Raw genomic sequence first — 24420 nt, forward strand, 5'->3', positions numbered from 1 at the left:
ATTAGTGATCTAGAGCATTTTCCCCTTATGATTGTCGGTAGCTTGGATATTTTTTCCCCTTTGAAAACCGTTAACATCCTTTGATCATTCGTTTATGGGAGGAACGGCTCTTAGTCTTATAAATTAATTTCCTCTATGGATCTTGGCTAGGAGACCTTTCTCGGAAAAACCGATTTTTTTTCCTGCAAACCTTAAAGCGCCATTTAGGCGTTAGCTTTATGATTACTATTGTTGTTGTTGTTGTTGTTGCACACCTTTGCCACCTGCTGCCTTTTGGGGCTTCCGAGTCCCCCATCTGTAAGACAAGAAGCGCCCAATCACTCCAGAGGTTCCCCTCTTATTTCCTATACATGAACTCAAATCTCTGCCTGGCCGGTTCCCTGCCCCGCCTTCCGGCTCCGCCCATACTTCCGGCTGCGTGGGGGGTGGGTGGGGGAAGCTCTAGCCTCCACCTGGCCTCTCTATGGTACGTCCGGTCCCTCTGGCCGAACGCTGGAGGCTCGCACTCGTTCTCTCTTCCGGGAAAGAGTGACGTCCTTCTCCGGGGCTGGGGGCGGGGCCGGGGCCGGAGCGAAGATGGCGGCGACGGTGAGACAGGATTTGGCCCAGCTTATGAACTCGAGCGGGTCTCACAAGGACCTGGCGGGCAAGTGAGTGCCATACGGGGGAAGGAGGAGGGGGCAGTGCGGGAAAAGGCGGGAGGGCCTCGGGCGCCGCGGATCGCGACGGGTGCCGGAGGCGGGGCCCGCCGGGGCCTCTGGAGGCGTTTGGGTGGGATGGGATGGGATGGGATGGAGGGGGAGGGGAGCGGGGGGGGCGCGCATGCGCGGAAGGCCCGACCCGGTCCGGCGGGGGGCTGCGGCTCCGTTGATCCTGCCCGGGGCGCCCGGAGATACTGAGAGAGCTCGGAGCCTGACCTCAGACCGGTTCTGAAGACGGCGTGGTCGGGGCTAGGCCCTTTGCTACTAATGTCCCGTGTTTGTGCTTTACCTTTCGTCCCCTCCTCCACCACCTTGGGCCCCCAGTCCGGCCCCCCGGTCCCCCGAGATGTAGGAACACCGGCCTCCTGGCTAAGAGCCCCCTCCGTCCGCCTCCCTGCCGCCCCCCGTGACCGACCCCCGGCTCCCTCCATTCTCAAGTACAGTCGACAGTGTTAGTTATTCTCCGCTTTATCTCGTCAGTATCTTTGTGCATGACGTTGTGCCTGCCGTCTCTTCCATTAGACCGAATTCCTTTAGTGAGAGCAGGGGCCTCCCTCCCTCCCTCCCTCCCTCCCAGAGTCGGTGCTTTCCGAACACTCGTTCACTCCTGAATTGAGGGAAGGGATCCTCCTGGCCGGACGGTCAGCAGAATCTCGGCCGAGCCAATCTGGTCATTGATGGTTTGAAGATGGAAAGTAGCGCTTCTTCCACTAGGGTAGTTCCATCAATAAAACTTGGTAATCGTGAAACATTTGTTAAGCATCTGTTTTGTGCCAGGCACTATGCTAAGCACTGCGGACACAAAGAGAGTCAAAAGACAGTCCCTTAGGGAGCTTAGAATCTCATGAATCGAGTTTCCTAGAGAGGTGCTGTTTACTACTTGCAGATCGCCGTCCTGATGTGTGGACAATACCATGATAAAAGACACGGCTCTGAAAAGGAGTAGTAGAAAAAGTCCTGGATTTGGAGTTCACGACCCTGGGCTCACATGATGGTTTTGCTCTCATTCAAGTTTGGCCAGGACACTTAACTGTTAGTGCTCCCCATCTGCAAAATGAAGGTTGACTTTCGAAGATCCTTCCAGCTTACAGTCTACTGGGGGAATACTACAAGATGATGAGTCTTTGGTGTCCTTAAAAGCTCAGCTCATATTCAACTGCCTGCCTGAGACTAAGACACATTCCCCAGTGATTAAATGGTCAAATGATATGAACAAACAATTCTCAAATGAAGAATTGCAAACTATTAGCCATGGGAAAGAATGCTTCAAATCACTAATAATAAGAGAAGAAACAAATCAAAACAAGAGTAAGGTTTCATCTCATATCTAGGAAGTTTGCAAAGGTGACAAAATATGGGAATAACTATTCGTTGTTTTAAGAAATGTGGAAAGACAGGCATACTAATGCATTGTTGATGGAGCTGTGAATTAGTACAACCATTATGGAAATTTGGAATTTGGAATTATACAAAGAAAATAGTATGTCCCAAGGAATTCATTGATAAAGAGAAAACTCTGTATACACCAAAATATTTGTTGTATCACTTTTTGTGATAGCAAAGAAGAGGAAACAGATTGCATACTTTAAAAATTTGCAGATCTTACTGATCTCCTGGGGAAAGGCAAACCACTGAATGACATAGGCAGGATTCAAAACATTCTTGAGAAGCTAGAATGTTTGGTCAAGTCTAATAGTCTGAGATTTAATAGGGATGAGTGTAACCTTATATTTTAGTTTAAAAAATAAACAACAAATACAGGAGGACAGAATGTGGTCGACTAGAAGAGGAACCAAAGGCAATAGAAGAAATTTTTAAAATGATAACTATGATATATAAGATCTTGGTCTTATTTGAGAAAGAGGAAAGTCAACAGGTTGTTTTGCTGGATATTGATATACGTGGACTGTCAAGCCCCAAGATGGGGATGGCTTGGGGGAGAACAGATATAGGAGACATGCTGGTTTCTTGAGTATGATGTCAGTGGACTTCTTGCTTGGTGTCTTGATGGCGCTGTTACCTCTTGGGAATTCCCCAAAAGGACGTATTAGGCAAGTTGTTTTTGACGTGGATTGAGTATCTCATAGTAGACACCCAACACACTGCAGAGGAACATTTATTCCTAATACAGTTAGTCTATCAGTGGGATGGACACACATTGAGCAGCAGTAATAACTACTGCTCGGGAAATACCGCTCTGCATTGTTAGGAAGGAAATCAATGTTGTTAAAAAGTGAAATTAGCAATAATTGGTTTTGTGGAGAACATGAGTGGCTTCCAGGGCCTCACATTTAAGAATAAATCTCAAATACTGCCTCTGCTGAGTGGTAGCATAGAGATTGTGTCAGCAGTTAAAAGTCCACCCCCCCCACCCCCCCCCTTAGATCAAGTGCCTCGGTATCCACAATGAGGTAGAAGTTGTGATAGTAGACAATCTCTTTTGAGTAAAAGCCTGGTTCACTTGCGACATTATCTTCTGTGAGTATAATCCAAAGAAGAAATGCTGATTGACTCCAGAAATTGTTTTATAGTGTGATGGGTAAAACTACATGTGTGTGGTCACCCTACCTGTCCCCTTGTAGGGAAAGCTAACTAGGACAACAGTTTAACAGTTTAGGTATTAAACATTTATTATTAGAGGTTAACAAAGAGAGAACAAGTGTCTCTGAAAGAATGGGAAAACCTAACCCACCCTCCAGGAAAAATCAGAGCTGCCAACCCCATGAGGTTCCCACCACCAGCTCCCAAAACCAACTGACCAAACCAACTGCCCCCCCCCACTGCTTCAAGCTGATTGGTTGAGAGGGTGGTCTCGTGCCCACACAGCAGGGGGTCCCTGTGATATTAATAATATTCTCACATTAGACCCTAGCCACATCCATAAGCAATCTGAGAAACAGGTCATCAGTACAATGTCTTGGGATATAGCTCTCTTGGGAAGTATAAAGTTCCCTCCCAGTAGGGATCTTCAGTGGAAGACTGGACTAGCGCTTCTTTTGTTGAGCACAAGTATCAAACAGCCCACTGAACCAGAGGAAAATGTCATTAGGAAATATTTAACACAATAAAAATACAACATAACATAGATAACATTACATTTTTTTTCTGCATTAGTTATATTGTGACAGAAGGGTCAGAGCACAAGGGAAAAACCTCAAAAAAAGAAAAAAAAAACAGCCCCAAAGTAGAAACAGTATGGTTTGATCTGCATTCATAAACCACAGTTGTTTTTTTCTGGATGTTGAGAACATTTTCTATTATGAAGTTCTTTGAAATTGTTTGGGACCACAACATTACATTTTTAAACAAAGTCTGCCTGCAGGGATCTATCACCTCTATGGATTCATGGTCTCCATTTCTATTTGAGTTTGACACCACTGTTAAAAAGGAAGTTCTTGTTCAGGTTTGGGCTGCTGGCCACCGAGGACTCTTTTAAAGTTTATTTATCACTGAGGACTCTTAATTCTGTGGTTTTGTATTGCTGAGGAGTCTGCATGGTAGAAATGGAAAATTCAACTTTATCTTAGAAGTAAAACGACATCTTTAGGGCCTAGTAATTTTTCAATGACGTACTTCAATCATTGAGATAATCTTCCCATCCTTTTCCAAAGTTTTCTACTATTTATTATGTTTCGTTTGCGCAGTTTCTCCCCCTCTCCAGATATATAGTTAGTGTGAAAAGCATACAGCAATTTTGTTTCTGCCAGTAGTGAACTTTGGTATTTGCTAGTGCTAGGCACTTGGGATACAAAAACATAAAAGAAAGAGCCCCGACCACCAAGGAGCTTACATTTTATTGAGGGGGAAAAGTAGGGAAATAAATACAAAATGGATACAGAGGGGAAGACTAGCACCTGGGAGGGTTTGGATCAGTACCACCAGGTTGGTGGTACTGGAGGGGTGAAGTTTTTAAACTGTTGTCTCCTAGGAACTAGTGGGCTGGTTGGGCTGGAGCGAGACTTTGAAGGACTTTAAATGCCAAACAAGGAGGCTGTATTTTCTACTAGAGGCAAGAAGGCTTGAGGAGAGCAGTGACATGGTCATGGTTACGATCACGGTCACTTTGGGGTGGAGGATGTGACTGTGTAAGGAAGATCCTGTGGAGGTGGAATCAGCTGGGCTTCCCCGCTAGGACTGTGTGTGAGGACTGATACTGTACTGAGTTTGCACACCTTGCAGACTGGAAGGATGGGGGTGCCTCAGTAGAAATCAGGGGAGGTTTAGGTGGGAAAGAGAACCCATTTTGTTTTGGGCATGCTGATACCTACTATCCAAGACCTGCTTTAGTGCCTTCTCTCACGTTACTCCCTGTCTTCAATAGCTCCCTGTTTACCGGCTTCTTCCCTGCTGCCTACAAACACACCCTGATCTCCCCAATCCTTAAAAAACCCTCACTTGACTCTAGCACTTCAAGTAATCCTTCTCTATCCTTTGGCCCTTTCATAAATGAAAAACCTGTCTGTACTTAGTGCCTCCACTTCCTCTTCATTCACCTTTTAGCCCCTTGCATTCTAGCGCTCCCCAAAACCGTCAGTGGTCTTTTAATTTCTTAATCCATTGCCAGTTAAAATTGGATTAACCCTAACCCTTCCTGGCCCTTTGCAGCATTTCCCACTGTTGACTACTCTGCCCTCTGGGTGATGCTGCTGACCACGTCTTTCCTCTGCTGAAAGTGCTCCCTTTTGCTTTTAGTATGTAACACCAACTCCTCTCTGACAGTTACACCTCTTCACAAGCTGGCTCTGGCCTACTTTTCTATACTTACTACAAAGCCCGCCTCTTCACGCACTCTGTGTTCTGGCCAAATTGCCTTCCTGCTGTTCCCCATGCAGGACTTTCCAAATCCCACAGCCATTCCTTTGTCCAGGCTGCCCCCCCATGCCTTTAGCATACCTCTTACCTCCACCTCTTAAAATTCCTGACTTCCTTCAGAACTCAGCTTAAATACCCCCTCTCACACAAGGTCTTTCCTTATCTTTCTGGCTGCTAGGGCTTCCTTCTTAAATTGCCTGGATGGAAACTCCTCGATCACAAAGACTTGACCGTTTCTGCCTTCATTTACCCAGCCCTTAGCACAATCATTCATTTGTATTGAAGGAGCCTCCAACCCACCTGGCACCTGCATTAGGTCATTAATCAATGATTATCACAAATACTTGTTGATTGATTGGAGCGCATCCATCGATGAGATCACAGATCCGTTTGAGCAGTGTTTGGCATGGCTCCTCAAGTTGTGCATTTTATCTGAACTTTGCTTAAGTTGCCAGCACGGTTTTCTGGATGCAGCAGGCACTTAATGTACATTGTGAAGGAGTCTCACCCAACATACCCTGCTCAGATCACACCCGGAATGTTTTGTTCAGTTTGGCATGTCTGTCAGGGTTCTGACCTCGGCCATCTCCCTCTCCAGTAACCTGGTGAGCTCTTCAAGATACCATGAGTTCACTTACCTCTGTGCTGATGGCTCCCAGATCTGTCCATTCAGCCCACATTTCTCCTGCATCACCAGCCGCCTGTGCATGCTGGACAAATGCCAGACTGAGCTTGTTACCTTCTCTCTCTAAACCCATCCCTCTTCCACACTTCTGGGGAGGGTGCCACCATCCTTACAGTCATCAGGTTCAGAACCTGGGCATTCTTGTTCACTCCTCTCTCCCTAATCCTCCCCCACTTAATTCCTGCCCAGGTGTTTTCTATTCTGCTTCCATACCATAAGAATTGTTCATCCCTTTTTCTCCACCACTTTAATTCAGACCTTATCTTATCCTCTTTTCTTGACTGTCACAACCTCTTTTTTTCCTTAACTCTCTGCTTCCAATCTGTCCTCCACCTAGCAGGTCAAAACCCAGCTTGACTTTGTCTCTCTCCTGTTCTCAGGAACCTTTAGTCTTTCCCTGTGACCTATAGGAGAAAATACATATTTATCCATTCACTTGCCATATAAAGTCAGTCTTACTCCAGCTTTTCTTTCTAGCCTTACTATTATTTCCATTCAAAAACTCCAACTGATTAAGTCTGCTTTCTGTTCTCCTAATTCCATGCCCCATCTTGATGCCTGTCCATTCTCTTACCCTTTTATAATTTCATGCTTTTTTCAGGATAGGTGCTACTTCCTTTGAGACCCTTTTCCTGATTCTTCCTTCATCTTCAAATGATAATGCATATGTTTATCTGTTTATGAGTTGTATTTTACTCCACCCCAGTAAAATACAAGCTGTTTGAGAGCAGGTACTTTTAAATTTTGTCTTTGTATCCCTAGCTCTCAGTATAGTATTTTGTACATAGTAGGTGGTTAATAAATGCTTGTTGATTGTTGGCAAGCTGGAGTCTACCGAGAGAAAGCAGCCAAGATGGTGAGAGGACGGCAAACCATGTCATATAATGACTACTTGAGGAAAAGACTTAGGAGAGCCTTGATATCTGCCTCTCAGGTTTTGATAAGATGTCATTTTCATTTGAGATTTGACTTTAGTATGTGACCTTAAATAGAGCAAAAGTAGGAACAAAGGTAGGGGTAGCTAGGCGGTGCAGTGGAGAGAACATGAGGCCTGAAGTCAGGAAGAATCCTCTACCTAAGTTTCAATTCGGCCTTAGACACTACTAGCTGTGTGACCCTGGGCAAGTCACTTAACCTCTGATTGCCTGACAGAATGGATCTGCTAAAGAAGGAAATGGCAAACCACTAAAGCATCTTTGCCAAGAAACCCCAAATGGGGTCATGGAGGGTCAGACACGACTGAAAAAGGACTGAATAACAGCAACAGGAACAAAGCTAGAGAGCTGTGAGGTTTCAGCTAAAGTGTTTTCACATCCTTCATTTTAAAGCCAATAGTTTTAGATTACTCCTTTTCCTATCTCCCCAGTTCTACAACTCTCTATTATCTTAAATAGTTTCTTAGGGGGAGTTATAATTCTCCCCCATTCATTATTCCCTTCTCAGGTGGGTAGCTAGGTGGTACAATGGATAGAGCACTGGCCCTGAAGTTGGAAGGATCTGAGTTCAAATCTTACCTCAGACACTTATTAGCTGTGTGACCCTGGGTAAATCACTTAACCCCAGTTGCCTTTAACATCCAAAGTCATCTCTAGTGATCCTGATAGATATTTTGCCACTAGACCCAGATGGCTCTGGAAGAGAGAGTGACACTGGTGGCTTTGCACTGCCCTCCCTCACTTAAATCCAGTTCACTGCAAGTCATGACATCATCCCGATGTCATGGTCCTCCTCAAGAATGAAGGACAAGGGGCAGCTAGGTGGCACAGTTGGATAGAGCATCAACCCTGGATTCAGGAGGACCTGAGTTCAAATGTGGCCTCAGACACTTGACACTTACTAGCTGTGTGACCCTGGGCAAGTCACTTAGCCCCCATTGCCCCACCCAAAAAAACAAAACAAAGACAGAAAGAATGAAGGACAAGTAGCAAGGACAATCTTCCTAACAATTAGAGCTGACATGGAGTGGGGTACCTTAGGAAACATTGGATTCCCTATAATGCAAGGCATGCAGATTGAGGGTGGAATAACTACTTATTGAGAATGTTGTAGAATAGATTACTGTGCAGGTATGGATTGGACCAAATAACTCCTGTACTCTGAGGAAATTTGCTTCTGTTCAATCCAAGGCTTTTCTAATTCTACTAATACTTTCTTTTTTAAAATTTAATTTTATTTTCAATTCAAAATTCTCCCTCCCCATGGAGAAGGCTAGAAAAACAGAGCCTATTACAAGCATGTGTAGTTATGTAAAACAAATGGCCACATTAGCCGTGTCCAAAAGGAAAAAAGAAAAACATGGTTTGATCTGCCTCCTGAGACCATCACTTCACTCTGGAGGTGGAGAGTGTAGGGTGTCTAAGCATCAGGCCTTTGGAATTGTGTTGGGTCATTCCCGTTGTGCTTTCGGTTACAGTTACTGTTTCATTCTCATTCTATGTTGTCTCTATTCTGTCCCGATCAGACCAGGAAAATGGAACTTTCAAACATACAGAACATTGCAGAACATTGAAATAGATGCACATTCCAAATAGAACTTTTAGCCATTAAGAAGTGAAATATGCCTGTGCTTTCAGAAAACAGAACAGCAACCTGACAATTTTTGAGCGTCAGTGGACTGTTTAGGTAAACTGACCATGTCTGCGGTTTCAGAGTAGAATGTTAATTCAATTATGGCTAAATGCCAGTAGAAAAGTTTTTAGCATTTTGTGAGGGAAAAGTACGGTAAGGTATCTTGCTGTTTTGTGGAAAAGATGGAGAGAGACAGGGTAGACAAGTACAAGTCAGAAGGAGTGCTTAGACAGGAGTTGGGGGAGAAAAGGATCCGAGAATTGGAGTGAGCCTTGTATGAGTTCACAGTGCCGTGGGGCAGTGGTGTCCAAAGGTGAACCTGAGCTGCATTAAGAGAGCCACAGCTTCTCGGAAGAAGGAGCTTAGCCCACAGCTAGAGTCCAGTTCTGGGAGTCATATTTGAGGAAGAACTTGGATAGACGGCAAATGAGAATGAAACACCAACAATGGAATTATCTGGCCATAATCTATTGGTTTTCCCCCCTCCCTCTGCCTTCCCCTACCAGACCCTACTCTAATTTTTAATTTTTAAGGCATTGTTTTCTTCAGTAAGATTATGTACCTTTTTTTCCATTTGGCCAAGTGAATTTTTTAAGGCAGTGTTTTCTTCAGTGAAATTATGCACTTTTTTTCCACTTGGCCAGTCAATCTTTGTGCTTCCTTTTCCAAGCTGCTGATTCTTTTTTCATAGTTTTCTTGTTTTGCTTTCATTTCTCTCCCCATTTTTTCTTCTACCTCTCTCAATTGATTTTTAAAATCCTTTTTGAGCTCTTCCAGGAAGGCTTTTTGTTCTTGAGTCCAATTCACCTTCCCTGGTGAGGCTTCACATGTAGGCAATTTGAGGGTATTGTCCTCATCTGAGTTTGCATTGGCTTCTTCCCTATTGATACAGAAGCTCTCAATGGAGAGGGCTCTTTTTTTCTTCTTACTCATTATTGCAGCTTATTTATTTATTTTTTAAGTTGAGTTGAGGTCTGCTCTGGGGGCACCAGGGTCCCTGTTTTGGGCTTCTTGTGCAGGGGTATAGGTGCTGTGTGACCGGCTTTTTACTCTGGGGCCTTTATAGTGTGTGCAGTTTGGTCCCCTGCACTTCCTGAGTACCCTGGGCCAGGCGCCCGATCCCGGTGTCTGTTCCCGCCTGCCCCGTTCGTGGCCCTCCTGGCCAGTGCAGATAGGTTTTTCCACTGTCCTTCTTGGCCACCAGATTTTTGAGCCAGGTTCCAGGGGCCTCAGTTGTTCGGCTCTGGCCCGCAGCTCCTGCTGACTTTCCCCAACCCCCTCGGCGCTGGGCTACTGCCCTGTGCTGGGCCTCCCTTTTGCCCGAGTCAGGCCGACCTTTTCCTGAAGTCTTCTAAATTATCTCTGGTTGGAAGACTGTGTCTCTCTGTCCCTTTGCAGGTTTTGTAGTTTCAGAATCCGTCCAGAGGCTTGATTTAATGTTCTTTTTGAGGGAACAGAAGGAGAGCTCAGGCAGCTTGCTGCTTCCTCTCTGCCATCTTGGCTCCCTACTCCAATTTAAAAAAATTTATCGATTTATCCATCTAGCTCTCTATTTGTTTGTTTATTCATTCATTCATTGTTTTGAGTTCCAAATTCTATCCCTCTCTCATTCCCTTGCTCCCTCCCCTCCCCTGATACAGGTTATACATGTGCAATTATGTGAAACATTACCATATTAGTCATTTTATATAAAAAGACTCAAGTAAAAAAGAAAATGCAAAATAGCTTGCTTCAGTCTGTGTTCAGTCAATATCAGTTCTTTCTCTGGAGGTGGATAGTATGCTTCCTCATTAGTTCTTTGGGATTGTCTTGGATCATTGTACTGCCAAGAGTAGTTGAGTCATTCACAATTGCTCATAGAACAGTAATGCTGTCACTGGGCACAGTGTTCTCCTGGTTCTGCTCACTTCACTATACCTCAGTTCATATGAGTCTTTCCAGGTTTCTCGGAATACCAGACCCTACTCTAGACAAAGGTGGAGAAAAATACTCAACCGTTATGACGGGCTCCTCTACGGATCTATGTCGCACAACCTCAGCTGGGCCCTCACTGCTTCGAGACTGTCCCACTTTTACTTTCTTAGGAACTTGCTCTTCCACTCTGCACAGTGGCTTTTCCACGCCTTATCGTCCCTCCTCAAATCTTCCGTGGCATCCCCCCCCCCCCTCTGTTACAGAAGAAAATAGAAGCTCTCTGCTGTAAGTGGCTGCTTTTCCCCTGTCGCTTAGACGCCTTCTGCTATGATCCCCTCCTCACCTATCTCACAAGAAGATGGACCCTCCTCCTTCCCAGAGCAGCCCTTTTACCTGCACAAGCGATCCCGTTCCATCCCGTCTCCTCCAGCAGATCGGCCCCTTAGTCATCCGTGCTCTTTCTGCATCCTTCCCTACTGTCTTCCCCATCCTCAAAAAACCCTCACTTGTTCTTCCCATCCGCACTGCCATGCCACACCTCTCCTGCCCTTTGTAGCTAAGCTCCCTCCTCACAAAGGCCATGGACAATCAGTGGCTCTAGTTTTTCTCCTCTTCTTGCCCCCTTACAGTTTGTCCTCCACCCTCCTCATTTCACTGAAACTGCTCTTAGTCATGATCTTAGCGGCCAAATCCAATGGCCTTTTCTCAGTCCTCATTCTTCTTGACCTTTCTGCAGCCTCTGACATTATTGCTTACCCTCTTCTTGACACTGTCTTCTTCCTGGGGACACCTTTTTGGGACACCACTGTCTCCTGGTTCTCTTCTCATCTATCTGGCCAGTCCTTCTCAGACTCCCTCGGCGGGTCTTCATCTATCCCACTCCCACTATTGGAGTCCCACAGGGCTTTGTCCTGAGTCCTCTTCTCTGACCTCGTTGCTTCCCATGGATTTAATGACCATCTCTGTGCTGCTGATTCTCAGATCCACCTTTCTGGCCCTAACTTCTCTGCTGATCTCCAGACTCTCATCTCTCTCTGCCTTTCTGACATTTTAAAGGGATGTCCACTTGATATGTTCAGCTCAGCACATTGGAAACTGAACTGAACTCGCCAGCTTTCCTCTGAAGCCTCCCCCTCCTGACGTCCCTGTTATATAATATTTCCCTAGGTGTGGGTATCACCATCCTGCTGATCCCTGAGGCTCACGGCCTAGGTCCCCTTGTCTCCTCACTGTCTCCCCCCATCTAATAAGTTGCCAAGGCCCGTCCATCTCACCTATGTGACTTGCTGCCTCCCACTCTAGTGCAGGCCTCAGTATTGTTACAGCAGCCTGCTGCTGGCTCTGCCCGCCACAAGTCTCTCCCTCTTCAACCCATTCTTGGTTCAGCCAGAAAAGTGATTTCCCTAAAGATCAGGCCTGGGGCAGCTAGGTGGCGCAGTGGATAGAGCACCGGCCCTGGAGTCAGGAGGACCTGAGTTCAAATCTGGCCTCAGAAACTTAATACTTACTAGCTGTGTGACCCTGGGCAAGTCACTTAACCCCAATTGCCTCACTAATAAAATAAAACAAACAAAAAAAAGGATTTAATAAATTCAGTCTGTTACTTCCAAAACCCTTCTTTTCTGTTTCCCTCTTGAACCTCTGTTGTCTCTTCTGAACATTGATTTTTTTGTTTCTTTGATACTCTAATTTGGGGGGGATGGGTATTCTCATTAGCCTCTCTCTTCCAAACTCCAACCCTCCAAAAAATTTTTTTTAACCTCCTTTGGAACAATTAAACATTGTCAAGCAAAATAAATCCATATATTGGCCATATTGCAAATAGTATAATTCTTTATTTCTTGACCATCAAAGCTCTTTCAAGAGGTGAGAAGTATCACCACAACTTCGTTTATTACTTTGATCAGAATTCTCATAGCTTCCAGAGTCGTTTTCCTCACTTCTGGCTTGACTCACTGTCTGGATTTTTCTACTTCCTCAGCACCCTATCCTCCTGGAGAAATGTCTACCCTGGGACCTACTCTCCTAATTGGTAACTCTACTGAAGCTGTTGTCTCACTTTAGTCTCTTTGATAATTCCCTAGGGTCATATATTTATAACAGTTCTTTTTTTTATAGAGAGGACTTTTGAAAACTGTATGCCTATTGTTGAATGTTTGAAAACACTTTTTTTCTTTATCTGATGGGTTTTGTTGATAATATTCAGAAAAGCTTATCATTTTTATGGTTTTATTTCCTGCTATTTTACTAAATTTGTTGGTGGGTTGTTTGTTTGTTTTTTCATTTATAGTTGAATCTCTTAGGTTCTTTAAGTAAAGCATTATGTCACCTGAAAGAGATAAATTTGTTTCTTCAGAGGCAGCTATTTGGTGGATAAGAATACTGGGCTTGAAGTCAGGAAGACCTGAGTTTAAATCCAGCCTCGGTCATAAACTAGCTGTGTGACCCTGTGCAAATCAGTTAACCTTTCTGCCTGCCTGTTTCCTTAACTGTAAAATGGAGATAATAATCACATCAATATCCCAGGTTCTTGTAAGGATCAAATGAGAGAATATTTGTAAAGCACTTAGTACGGTGCCTGGCACATTAATAAGTCCATCCTTCCTCAATGTTGATCCCTTAATTTTTTTTCTTGCCTTAATGCTATATAGCTTAATGTTTCTATAACTATAAAATAATAGTGTTCACAGTGAACATCCCTGTTTTATCCTTGCTCTAATTGGGAAGCCTTTTAACATTTCCCTGTCACAGGTGAAGTTAAATTCTTAAGAGATATTTTTGCCCATATTAAGGAAATATCCATTTGTTCTTGGGGTTTCAATTTTTAAAAAAACCAGTACATTGGTGTTATATTTTTTCAGACGTGTTTTCTGCATCCATTGATAGAATCATGATTTTTTAACTTGCTTTGTTATTCATATGATCCATTACATTAATTGTTTTTCTAATATTGAACCAACCTTGCATTCCTGGTATAAATACAATTATTTGTCATTATATGTTGTATTGTCTTCATATGTTGCTTACTCTACTGTCATTGTATGTCGCTGTAGCCTCATTGTTAATATTTTATCCAACATTTTTGCATTGATATTCATCAGATTCATTTATTTATTTATTTATTTTAGTCAGGCAATTGGGGTTAAGTGACTTGCCCAGGGTCACACAGCTAGTAAGTGTTAAGAGTCTGAGGTCAGATTTGAACTCAGGTACTCCTGACTCCAGGGCCGATGCTTATCCACTGCGCCACCTAGCTGCCCCTCATCAGACTTATTGATATTATTATGATTATTATTTTTTGGGGTGAGGCAGTTGGGGTTAAGTGACTTGCCCAAGGTCACACAGCTAGTAAGTGTCAAGTGTCTGAGACCAGATTTGAACTCAGGTCCTCCTGACTTCAGGGCCAGTGCTCTATCCACTGTGCCACGTAGCTGCCCCCATCAGACTTATCGATGATCTGTAGTTTTCTTTCTCTGGTATTTCTCCCTGCTTTGCTTATTTAGGATGATTTTTGTCTTATGGGGGAGTACTGTATTTTCGAATACAGTTTTTGACAAATTACAATTAGTCGTTCTTTAATTGTTTTATTAGAATCCACCTGTAAATAAATCCATTTGGTGTGGTTCCCCCTCCCCCCCATTAAATCCTCATGGTTTCTTCCATTTTTTTCTCCTTTTTTTGTAGATTGCTTTATTTAAAATCATTACTTCTTATTCTTTTAACCAGAGTATTTTATAATCACACCAACATTCCAAGTTGGGAGGATCAAATTGAGATATTTGTAAAGTATTTAGCACAGTGCCTGACACATTAATAAAGCCTTACTTCCTTTCTTCTTTGCTTTCTTCCTTTCTCCTTTCTCCTTCTCTCCCTTCCTCTGTTTATTCCATTTTTCTTTTTTTCAATTATCCATCTGTTTCTCTTAAAACATATAATTAGGCAACAAAGGATATGTTTAGTTCTGCTTTTCTAAATTCTTTCATGAGGTTTTTATAAGTACAGTTAATTTTTGTTGAGATTATATAGTCTCCTTTTGATTCCATTTAGTCATCTCTAGAGAGTTCCACATGACTGTGGTTCTTGAAGGTTACATCAGCAGACAGCAAATTTTGGCAGATTTCCTTAAGCTTTAAAGGTTTCAGATATGAACTTTGTGACAAACTTTTATGAGGACCAACCTAGCTAAAATTCAGAGAGGCTTACTATTAGAAGGTCGGATCCTAGGTGATGAATTTGTCTTAGTCATAACAGGTCACGGAGGGGATTTATAATCTGCATCAGTGGAGTGAATATCCTATATTGATGAAATCACAGATCCTTGTTAGTAATGAAGTAAAAAGTTAGTGGCAGGGCAGCTCGGTGGCACAGTGGATAAAGGACCGGTCCTGGATTCAAGAGGACCTGAGTTCAAATCCAGCCTCAGACACTTGACATTTACTAGCAAGTCACTTAACTCTCATTGGGCCCCCCCCCCCCCGCCCCCCAAAGTTAGTGGCTATGGATTCATTTGGGTATGAAGTTAGGATTTGTTGGGTAATAAAGAGTTATGTGCATTTCCCTATCTTCACTGTGTTTTAGAATTTCAAAAAGTCTTGTTTTTTCATCTAATCTGTTGAGAAATTTTCAGAGATGTATGTCTAAGGAAGATAAAATATAGTTTTAAATTAGATTAAATACAACCACATTTATGTTTAGAAATAATGGAAACTTATAGACTAAATATCTTCTGTGATATAGGATCATAGGAGAATCCAGTGGTGTCATACTCATGTAGGAACTGAGCCCTGACTAGCTGCATATTGATTTAGAAAACTACAAATTAACATTATCTTTGTTGTATTATATTTTGATTTATTTTGTTACAATTACATTTTAATCTGGCTGGCCATATCAGGAGGGCAGTTGCCTATCTGGGAGTTTGATACGTGTGTGTGTGTGTGTGTGTGTGTGTTTAGTAAATAATATTTTTTTCCATTTCTTGTAAAGATAATTTTCAACGTACATTTTTTTTGAAACGTTCATTTTTTTATAAGATTTGAGCCCCGAATTTTCTCCCTTCCCCTAATATAGGTTCACATTTGTAATCGTATAAAACATATTTCCACATTAGTCATGTTGTGAAAGAAGAAACAGAACAAAAGGGAAAGGCCACGAGAAACAAAAACCAACAAAAAGTGAAAACAGTGTGCTTCCATCTGCATTCAGACACCTGCCTGTTTTGTTTTGTTTTGTTTTGTTTTTTTGTGGGGCAATTGGGGTTAAGTGACTTGCCCAGGGTCACACAGCTAGTGTTAAATGTCTGAGGCCGGATTTGAACTCAGGTCCTCCACTGTGCCACCTAGCTGCCCCCCACCTGCCTGTTTTTATAGACACCCAGAGAAGAAGAAAGTCAAGGTTGTGCTGCTAATTAATAGCAGAATTGGCATTTGCCTCAGGTAAAAGTCTCCTGTCCTTTACCTTATCCCACTACCTGGAGGTCAGTTAATTAAGGCCATTGTAAAGAGGAAGTTAGTCCACTGAGCATCTGTCAGAGTCATTTTCATTTTGTCTTGCTAGGTATCGGCAGATATTGGAAAAAGCCATTCAGTTGCCTGGGGCAGAACAGCTTGAGGCTTTAAAAGCCTTTGTGGAAGCAAGTAAGTGGAACTGCGATTTAATACTTGGTTTCCTGTGCATTCTTGAGCTTTGAAAGTAAGAACACTTTTGTGGTGAAGCTAATCTTTATCCGTCTTGGTGCCCCCATGTATTTAAAAAAAAAATTCTGTATGGAGATTTTTAAACTGCATGTGCCAGGTGATTTATTTTGAAACATGTCTTGAAACTTAAGGAAAGACTGCAGTCTTTAATTTAGTGGTGTTTATAGTAATTCATTTAAATCAGTTATTTTTGAATTCTGAGATGTATTTTGCAGTATGCCTGATTCAGGTGTCATTCCGATTATATTTTATTTTATTTTATTTTTTTAAAGTGAGGCAATTGGGGTTAAGTGACTTGCCAAGGGTCACACAGCTAGTAAGTGTTAAGTGTCTGAGGCCAGATTTGAACTCAGGTACTCCTGACTCCAGGCCCGGTGCTCTATCCACTGCGCCACCTAGCTGCCCCTCATTCCGATTTTAAACATCTCATTTGTGATGAAATTTGCTCAATCGTTTATAATTGAATTCAGCCTCTGCTGTGGCCCGGAGACCACTGGGCACTTAGGATAATATAAAAAGCCGGGAAGCAGTCCCTGCTGGGAGGATGTGGCTCACTCCCATGCCAATAACCCCGGGGATTTGAGGGAGAGAGCTTCTACCCTTGTTGGGGACTGGGAAGTGTTTGGTGGAGATTTTAACATGTGAGCTGAGCCTCCAAGGAATTCATGAATGAGGACAAACGTATTTACTAAACACTTCCTGGGGATACAGCCCCGAGCTATATGCTGGGATTGGAATACACACTTTCCTCCTGCTCCTGCCCTCCAGGATCTTAAGTTCTAGGGAGAGCTGGGGGAACAGTTGTGGTTCTTTAAGTTTTAGGATGGCTGGTGGGGCCATGGGGGGAGGAATTTAATATACCCTTTCTGGCATTAGTGATAGAGCTGAATTATTATTATTATTATTATTAATAGTAGTAGTCGTTAAATATCATCTCATTTGATCATCATGACAACCCTGGGAGGTAGTGCTATGATTATCCCCATTTGACAGGTGAGGAAACTGAGGCAGAACCAGGTTAGGTGGCGTGTGAGGCCAGAACCTTCTCCAGTGCTCCTGACTCGAGTCTCAGTGCTTTAGCCACCCAGCTTCCTCATTTTGATTAAAATTGGGTTCTAGGACTGGTATGGGGGTGGGATCGTGGGTAGTGGTGATGCTGACAAGGTGGCAGTCGCTTGTTTTTTGTTTTTTGGTTTTTTTTTAGGTCAGGCAATTGGGGTTAAGTGACTTGCCCAGGGTCACACAGCTAGTAAGTGTTAAGTGTCTGAGGCCGGATTTGAACTCAGGTACTCCTGACTCCAGGGCCGGTGCTTATCCACTGCGCCACCTAGCTGCCCCAGCAGTCACTTGTTGGGAAGGGAAGCGAAGTCGGCTGGAGTGGGCCCTAGAATGTCATGGATCACCAGCCAAGGCTTGGGTTCTGGTCTCACTTTTGGCAGCGGCCAACTTAGCCTGGGGAAGGAGGATTTTGAGGAATAGGGGAGATCAGGGAACTCGTAAAAGGTGGCATCAGTTTTCTCAGGCAGGTAGGAGGCCGGGTCCTCAGAAAGAGACAGGGGTGTTTCACGACCGAGGACATTTGGAACACTTGCTGTGAGGCTTGGGCTAGAGAATGGCAGCAGCCGAGTCTGAGGCTGGGAGTCACACATGGATTCATGGCATGCCACTTTGTGACTTTTTCCAGGAGTATTCTAAAGCTCGGGCCTTAGGTCTAGAAAAGGAATGACTGAGGCATTTATTGGAAGAGCTGCTAGTATTCTATAAGCTAGGGCTGGTGACTGGGGCCTTTACACTCTGCACGTGGGGTGCTTGAAGAGCCCCTGTTCCGCTGAGGCTGACGGAGGGCAGAGCATTGGTGACCAGCAGGAGGTTTTCTGGGCAGGGACAGAGCTGCCAGGGTCCAGGCTGTCTCTGGGTCTAGGGCTGAAGAGGGAGCCCTGGCCTCGGCTTGTAAAGCCAAGTGACTCCTCAGGGCTGTCCTGCAGGCCGTCTCCCAAGACTAGATAGCCCTATACCCGAAGCCCCTTTGGGGCTAAGCAGGATGGGCCGAGAGGTGACCCATTCAGGGTGCCTCTGCTGGCTTCCCATCTTCCAGATTTTTGCAAAAGGAAATCATCCCCAAACAAGTTGCTCCCTAAATTCAAGGGCAGGGAAAACAAAAAGCTCTTGGGTACCTCAGTTTACATCTGTTCTTTCTCAAGGAGTTTGGCTTTAGCCAGATGGAAAATGGGGAGGCAGTGTGGTGCAGTGGAAAGGGTGCACAATTGGAAGCCACACTCGGTCTCAGGTTATTCATTTTATGGACAAAGGCCAGAAATGGGCTCCTCCCAGTGTCCCCCCAGGCCTTGGAGGTGCTCTAAGCTGTCTTTCCTGATAGGCTAAGCCCCACCCGGCCCTGCCTCTACCTTCCTTCCCCTTGCAGCAGAGTCGGGAGAACTTTATCTTCCCCATCTGCTTCAGCTTTTCTGGGTGGTGGTGAGCTTGGAGCCCCTGGAAGGACGGAGACCTCTCCTTTGTGCTCGGCTGCTTGTCCTGAGTTTTGACACCAGGGCGACTGCGCCAGGAGAGCTGGTCCCCCAGTCCTCCAAGGGTGGCCAGAGAGAGCAAAGCTAGATTTTAGTCTCTGCAGTGACATGAACTTGGGTCTCTCTCCAAACCCTCTGTAAAATGAGAGGGTCAAACAAAGGTTCTCTTCTGGGCGTGACAGTCTTGTCAGTCCCTAAGATTTGAGTCTACCTCACCTCAGCCTCAGTTTTATTAGTGTCCCTGTGACCTCAGGCGAGTCTTTCGGAGGAAAGTGGGGACATTTTCTCTTCTGTAGATCCCCAAGATTCCTCCCTTCTCCAATATGATTCCTCCAAAGTATCTCTGTGTTACAAAGCATATACGACTCTTTGGCTTCTCAAATGCCAAGTGGGAAGACATAGCTGACTATCGTTTAGCAGTTGTGTTAGTGTCCATTTCAGTATGAGGCGTCTTTGTGACTCTCTTCCGCCGGGGTGGGGTGAGACGGGGAGGGAGACTCGGGCAGCCCTTCTTACCCTGGCCTTGTGGAATCTGCAGTCTCTGTTCCTCGCTCCCCAGGAGTGTCTGCTTCATCCATCCCTCCCAAAGTGAGGGAGCCAGGAATGCCGTTTGCCCCTTACTGCAGCTTTGGCACTCACATCATTGGTCATAAGCCATTCCACTGAATGTTATCAACTAATGAACAAAAGATACCTATCAGCTCTTTGCTTTAAAAATGTAATCTTTAATCATGTATGTAAAAGCAGTTTGTTTATAGCATAGAAATGAATCGACTTTAGCAGTGCTTGATTAATTTCATCATGGGAGGCTGTTAAATTTTGCTTTTTTACCATTGGATTCATAACTATTAAGGCATTATGTTTATAAAATTTTAAAACAAGCAAGTGTAGGTAGGGGAAAGAAAGCACAATTCTCAACTATTTATGAAAGTTATCTTTGAATATTATTTTTTAAACAATCAAATGATTATATCTGTTGGGTACAGCTGATGTTTTTTCATATACTTTGCCATCAGACCAAAAATGTTAGTGGTTTTGTCAGATGAGTCAATTCAGTTCAACAAACATAAGGTGTTCCTTATGTAAGAATTGAGTAAATGGGGGCAGCTAGGTGGTGCAGTGGATAGAGCACTGGCCCTGGAGTCAGGAGTACCTGAGTTCAAATCCGGCCTCAGACACTTAACACTTACTAGCTGTGTGACCCTGGGCAAGTCACTTAACCCCAATTGCCTCAATAAAAAAAAAAAAAAGAATTGAGTAAATGAAGAATTTTTGTCTTGTGAAATATTTTTAAAGTATGTAAATGACTCATATTTCTTTGTCTCGTGTTTTCAAACCAAGTGGTCAATGAGAATGTCAGTCTAGTGATCTCTCGGCAGTTGCTGACTGATTTCTGCACACACCTGCCTAACCTGCCTGACAGCACGGCCAAAGAAATCTACCATTTCACCTTGGAAAAGATCCAGCCCAGAGTCATTTCATTTGAGGAGCAGGTAAAGAGCAAGGAACCAGATCCTGCTTATCAAGGCTGGAGCAGTGATTCCAAACCTGGATTCTCTGTCAGTTTTTAGAGGGTTTTCTAAGGGTGGGGGTCATGAAAGATTGAAAAATAAATTTCATGTGAAAGAGACTGTCAAATGGCAGGATGCCACAACTCCAGAAAGTGTGAGAATCACTGATTTGGGGAATTTGTTCTTAAACTGCTATCAGAAATAATCAGTCATGCCACCCAAGCTTGTGCGGAAAAGTTTAGAACTAAGAAAATACACCTTTCTTTTCTCAGAAAAAGTTGGCACCTGTGGCTATGAAATGTTGCCCAGACTCTGAGATTTGGGTGAGACGTTGACTCCTCTTGCCCAGTGTTCTTTATCTTTTCATCTTTGTTACAAAGGAATACTTGTGGAGGAGGGAAGTAATATATTTGGAATGAATAGAGCTTTTGAAAAAAATAATAAAACAATCAGTAACAATGCTAATTGGGCACACAGGATAGATAGTGCTAGTTGTATGAATGTAGTAATGTCTAAAAGGGAATTATTAATGTATCGTTATTTCTCTGTAAAGAATATTACTACAAATGCATACCACATCACTTAGATCAGTTTGAAGTTTTAATTTTTCTTAAATAAAAATCTCACTGAAAAATATGGTGTTTTACGCTAACTTTGACTACTTGAGGACTTTATGTCACCAGTACTTGAACTTGTTTGCTCTGGAGAAATTAAAATAATTTGATGTATCGTTTGAAATTGGATAAACTTAACAGGTTTTTTTTTGTCATTATTGTGAAGGTTGCTTCAATAAGGCAGCATCTTGCATCAATATATGAGAAAGAAGAAGACTGGAGAAATGCAGCACAAGTGTTGGTGGGAATTCCCTTGGAAACAGGACAAAAGTATAGTAAATAGTAGAAGATGCTTTTTTCCTTTCTAATTCTATTAGTACTTAAATGCTAATTGGTCATGGTTGTTTAAGATGATGAGCTATTTGTTTTTAATTTTATTTTTAAAATTCTGAACTTAAACACAAATAAGAAGATTGCTCTATATAAAACAGAATAGAAAAAGATGATCGATGGTGTGAGTGCCCTTGAATTTATACACCATGGGCAGCTTTGCTTCTCCCCTCAAGCATATGTCAAATCTGAGATGTAATTTTCGGAGCTGCCCTGCTTGTCTGTATTTACTGCTGACCTTTCTTCTCTTCTGTGCATTTTAAGAACCACTTAAATGACTTTTCTTTTTTCTTTTTCTTTTTTTTTTCATTATGGTGACCCTGTTGCTACCCTCAGTTTCCCCCAACAAAACAAAACAAAAATAATTGAATGAAAGAAAAACAAAAACCTTTGTAAAAGAAATCTCTCCATCGGCCACATCTGAAAACCTTTCTGTTGTATAGACAGACAGACAGGAAGGAAGGCAGGCTGTTCTGTACTCTGATTTTACTAGTCTATCAGAAAGTAGATAGCATGTATAAGCATCAGTCTTCTGGAATTGTTGCTGGTTATTGCATTGATCAGAGTTCTTCCTAAGTCAGTCCGAGTTGTTTTTTTCCTTACAGTGTTGTTATTGAATAACTATTACTTTAAATCTAGGGTTTTTTTCCTATTATTGTTACTTGATTGGTGATTTATTATTATTTCTTACTGGTAAGAAAACTCCCTTGATAAGTGCAGCAACCATTATGTTTTTTACCCAATTTGTAAGTCTTTAATACATGAAGTACTTTGGCTCAAAAAACCCTATTTTTAAAACATTATGGATCTTTTTTTTTATATCATAATTTTCGATCGCTTCCTCCCCCCAGAGAGACCTTTATTATAACAAAGGAGGATCATTAGGGGCAGCTAGGTGGCACAATGGATAGAGCACTGGCCCTGGATTCAGGAGGACCTGAGTCCAAATATGGCCTCAGACACTTAACACTTACTAGCTGTGTGACCCTGGGCAAGTCACTTAACCCCAATTGCCCCCCCCCCCCCCATACATGAAGAAGGATCATTAAGCAAAACCGATGTAGTGATGGTACCTGACAGCATACACCTCTCTGTCTAGAGTAGGGTAGCACTGTCTCTTCATGAGTCACAGTTGGTCAGTGCATTGATCTGGATTCTGGTTTTATTTTATACTCTTTTCCTTTGCATTATTGTAGTCATTTTGTAGGCAGTTCTCTTAGTTCCACTCTTCTCGCTCTGCATCCGGTTTACACGGACCTTTCCACATTTCTCTGAATGCTTCATAGTTAGCTTTTCTGACAATGCAATCACTTTTTGTGATCTATTACACTAATTATGATACTGATTTAATGATTTCCCCCATCAATAGATATCCACTTGATTTCTGGTTTCTTACTTCCACAGAAAGTGCTCCTAGAAATATTTTCCATGTGTGGAGCCTTTCTCTCTTCCCCACCAAGCAAATTGCAATAAGGGGGATGAAAGGTATAAAATGTTCCATCACATGACCAAATTCACAGTTCAGCTGTGTCAGATTTCTTTTTTTCTTTTCTTTTTTTTTTTTTGGTGGGGCAATGAGGGTTAAGTGACTTGCCCATGATCCCACAGCTAGTGTCAAGTGTCTGAGGCCGGATTTGAACTCAGGTCCTCCTGAATCCAGGGCCAGTGCTCTATCCACTGCGCCACCTAGCTGCCCCCACAATGATCACTTTTTACCAAGATCAGTAATACCTTCTATCTAATGATGTAGAAATATTGTATAGAAATGTGTTATTCATCAGATAACTCACAAGGCTGAAGGACATTGTTTTTTAAAGCTAATGTTCTGTGTTTTTAATGTCTTAATTGCAGGCAGTATAATGTGGATTATAAATTGGAGACCTATCTGAAAATTGCCAGGCTCTATCTGGAGGATGATGACCCTGTCCAGGCAGAGGCTTATATCAACCGAGCTTCATTGCTCCAGAATGAATCGACCAACGAGCAGTTGCAGATCCATTACAAGGTGATCCCGCTTGGGCACTTACTGTTTGTTGTCCTTTCCCCCCTTAAACAGCTCATAATATAAACATTTGGATAATTATTTAATGGAATTCCATTCCAGAGTGGAAAGAAAGATGCTGCGTAAGTACAGTTGAACAATTTAAACTATAAATTAGAGAAAATTATAAAATTAGAGAAATTATAAAATTAGAGAAAACTATAAATTAGAGAAAAGAGCAGTTATAACAAAGATCCAGCAGGATGTTGGTTTTTTTTTAAAGCTTAACAACATAACAGTTTGTTGGACTTGCTTTTTAAATTTTATTTTTTAAAAGTTTCTGCATTATCCATGGCAAGAAAGGACAGGGAAAACTTCCCAAACAAAAAAATCCCATTTTAGCTCTTTTTAAATTCATTGTCTTTTGTCGTATGAACATGTTCTTAACTTGCTAAATCTATCCCTCTTTTTTTTTTTTTTGGTGGGGCTATGGGGGTTAAGTGACTTGCCTAGGGTCATACAGCTAGTAAGTGTCAAGTGTCTGAGGCTAGATTTGAACTCAGGTACTTCTGAATCCAAGGCTGGTGCTTTATCCACGGCGCCACCTAGCCGCCCCATAATCTATTCCTTTTTTTGAAAAATCAGCTAGGAATCAGCAAGCCTCAGGTTGCAGTAAAAAAGCCAAAGACTGATGTTGGGTTTTGGGGTTTTTTTTTGGCTAGTGTATAAATTGTATTTGTTATTATCTTTTCCAGTCTTGTCAGGGCTCGAGCTACAAAGTGAAAGGGTGAGACGTGTAAAGTATGATTATGAGTACATGAGAACAACATGCAGGTGCAAGAAGCCCCTAGTGTAGAAGGGTTTACAAAGGATCTTTGCCAGAGGACCCCAAGAGGGCACCTTGCAGGAGGTGGGGAGGAGAGTCTGTAGAGGGAGACCCAGTCAGCTGCCTCCGAAGCTCTCCGGAAGCTCCTGGGCAGCAGCGTAGGGGTCCCTTCCTGCCTTCTTTCCTTCCCTCCCTCCCTCCCTCCTTTCTGCAGCATCGTGCACAGCGTTGTTTCAGGCAGAGCATGGGTGAGGTGG

The 24420-nt window shown here is 43.0% G+C and overlaps 1 protein-coding gene across 2 annotated transcripts in view; it reads left to right on the top strand.

Annotated features, from left to right (window-relative positions):
• The first annotated feature begins 528 nt into the window (after positions 1-528).
• COPS4 (COP9 signalosome subunit 4) overlaps positions 529-24420 on the top strand; it is a 34417-nt gene continuing 10525 nt past the window's right edge. For both annotated transcript variants that reach the window (XM_043972007.1, XM_043972008.1), the window contains exons 1-5: positions 529-650; positions 16237-16316; positions 20243-20394; positions 21193-21296; positions 23208-23361. In XM_043972007.1, the coding sequence (XP_043827942.1) occupies positions 577-650; positions 16237-16316; positions 20243-20394; positions 21193-21296; positions 23208-23361 (564 nt within the window). In that variant the 5' untranslated portion in view covers positions 529-576. The remainder of the gene's footprint in view (positions 651-16236; positions 16317-20242; positions 20395-21192; positions 21297-23207; positions 23362-24420) is intronic.

The sequence above is a fragment of the Dromiciops gliroides genome, chromosome 6 (genome assembly GCF_019393635.1).
Source record: "Dromiciops gliroides isolate mDroGli1 chromosome 6, mDroGli1.pri, whole genome shotgun sequence".
Lineage (NCBI taxonomy): Eukaryota > Metazoa > Chordata > Mammalia > Microbiotheria > Microbiotheriidae > Dromiciops > Dromiciops gliroides.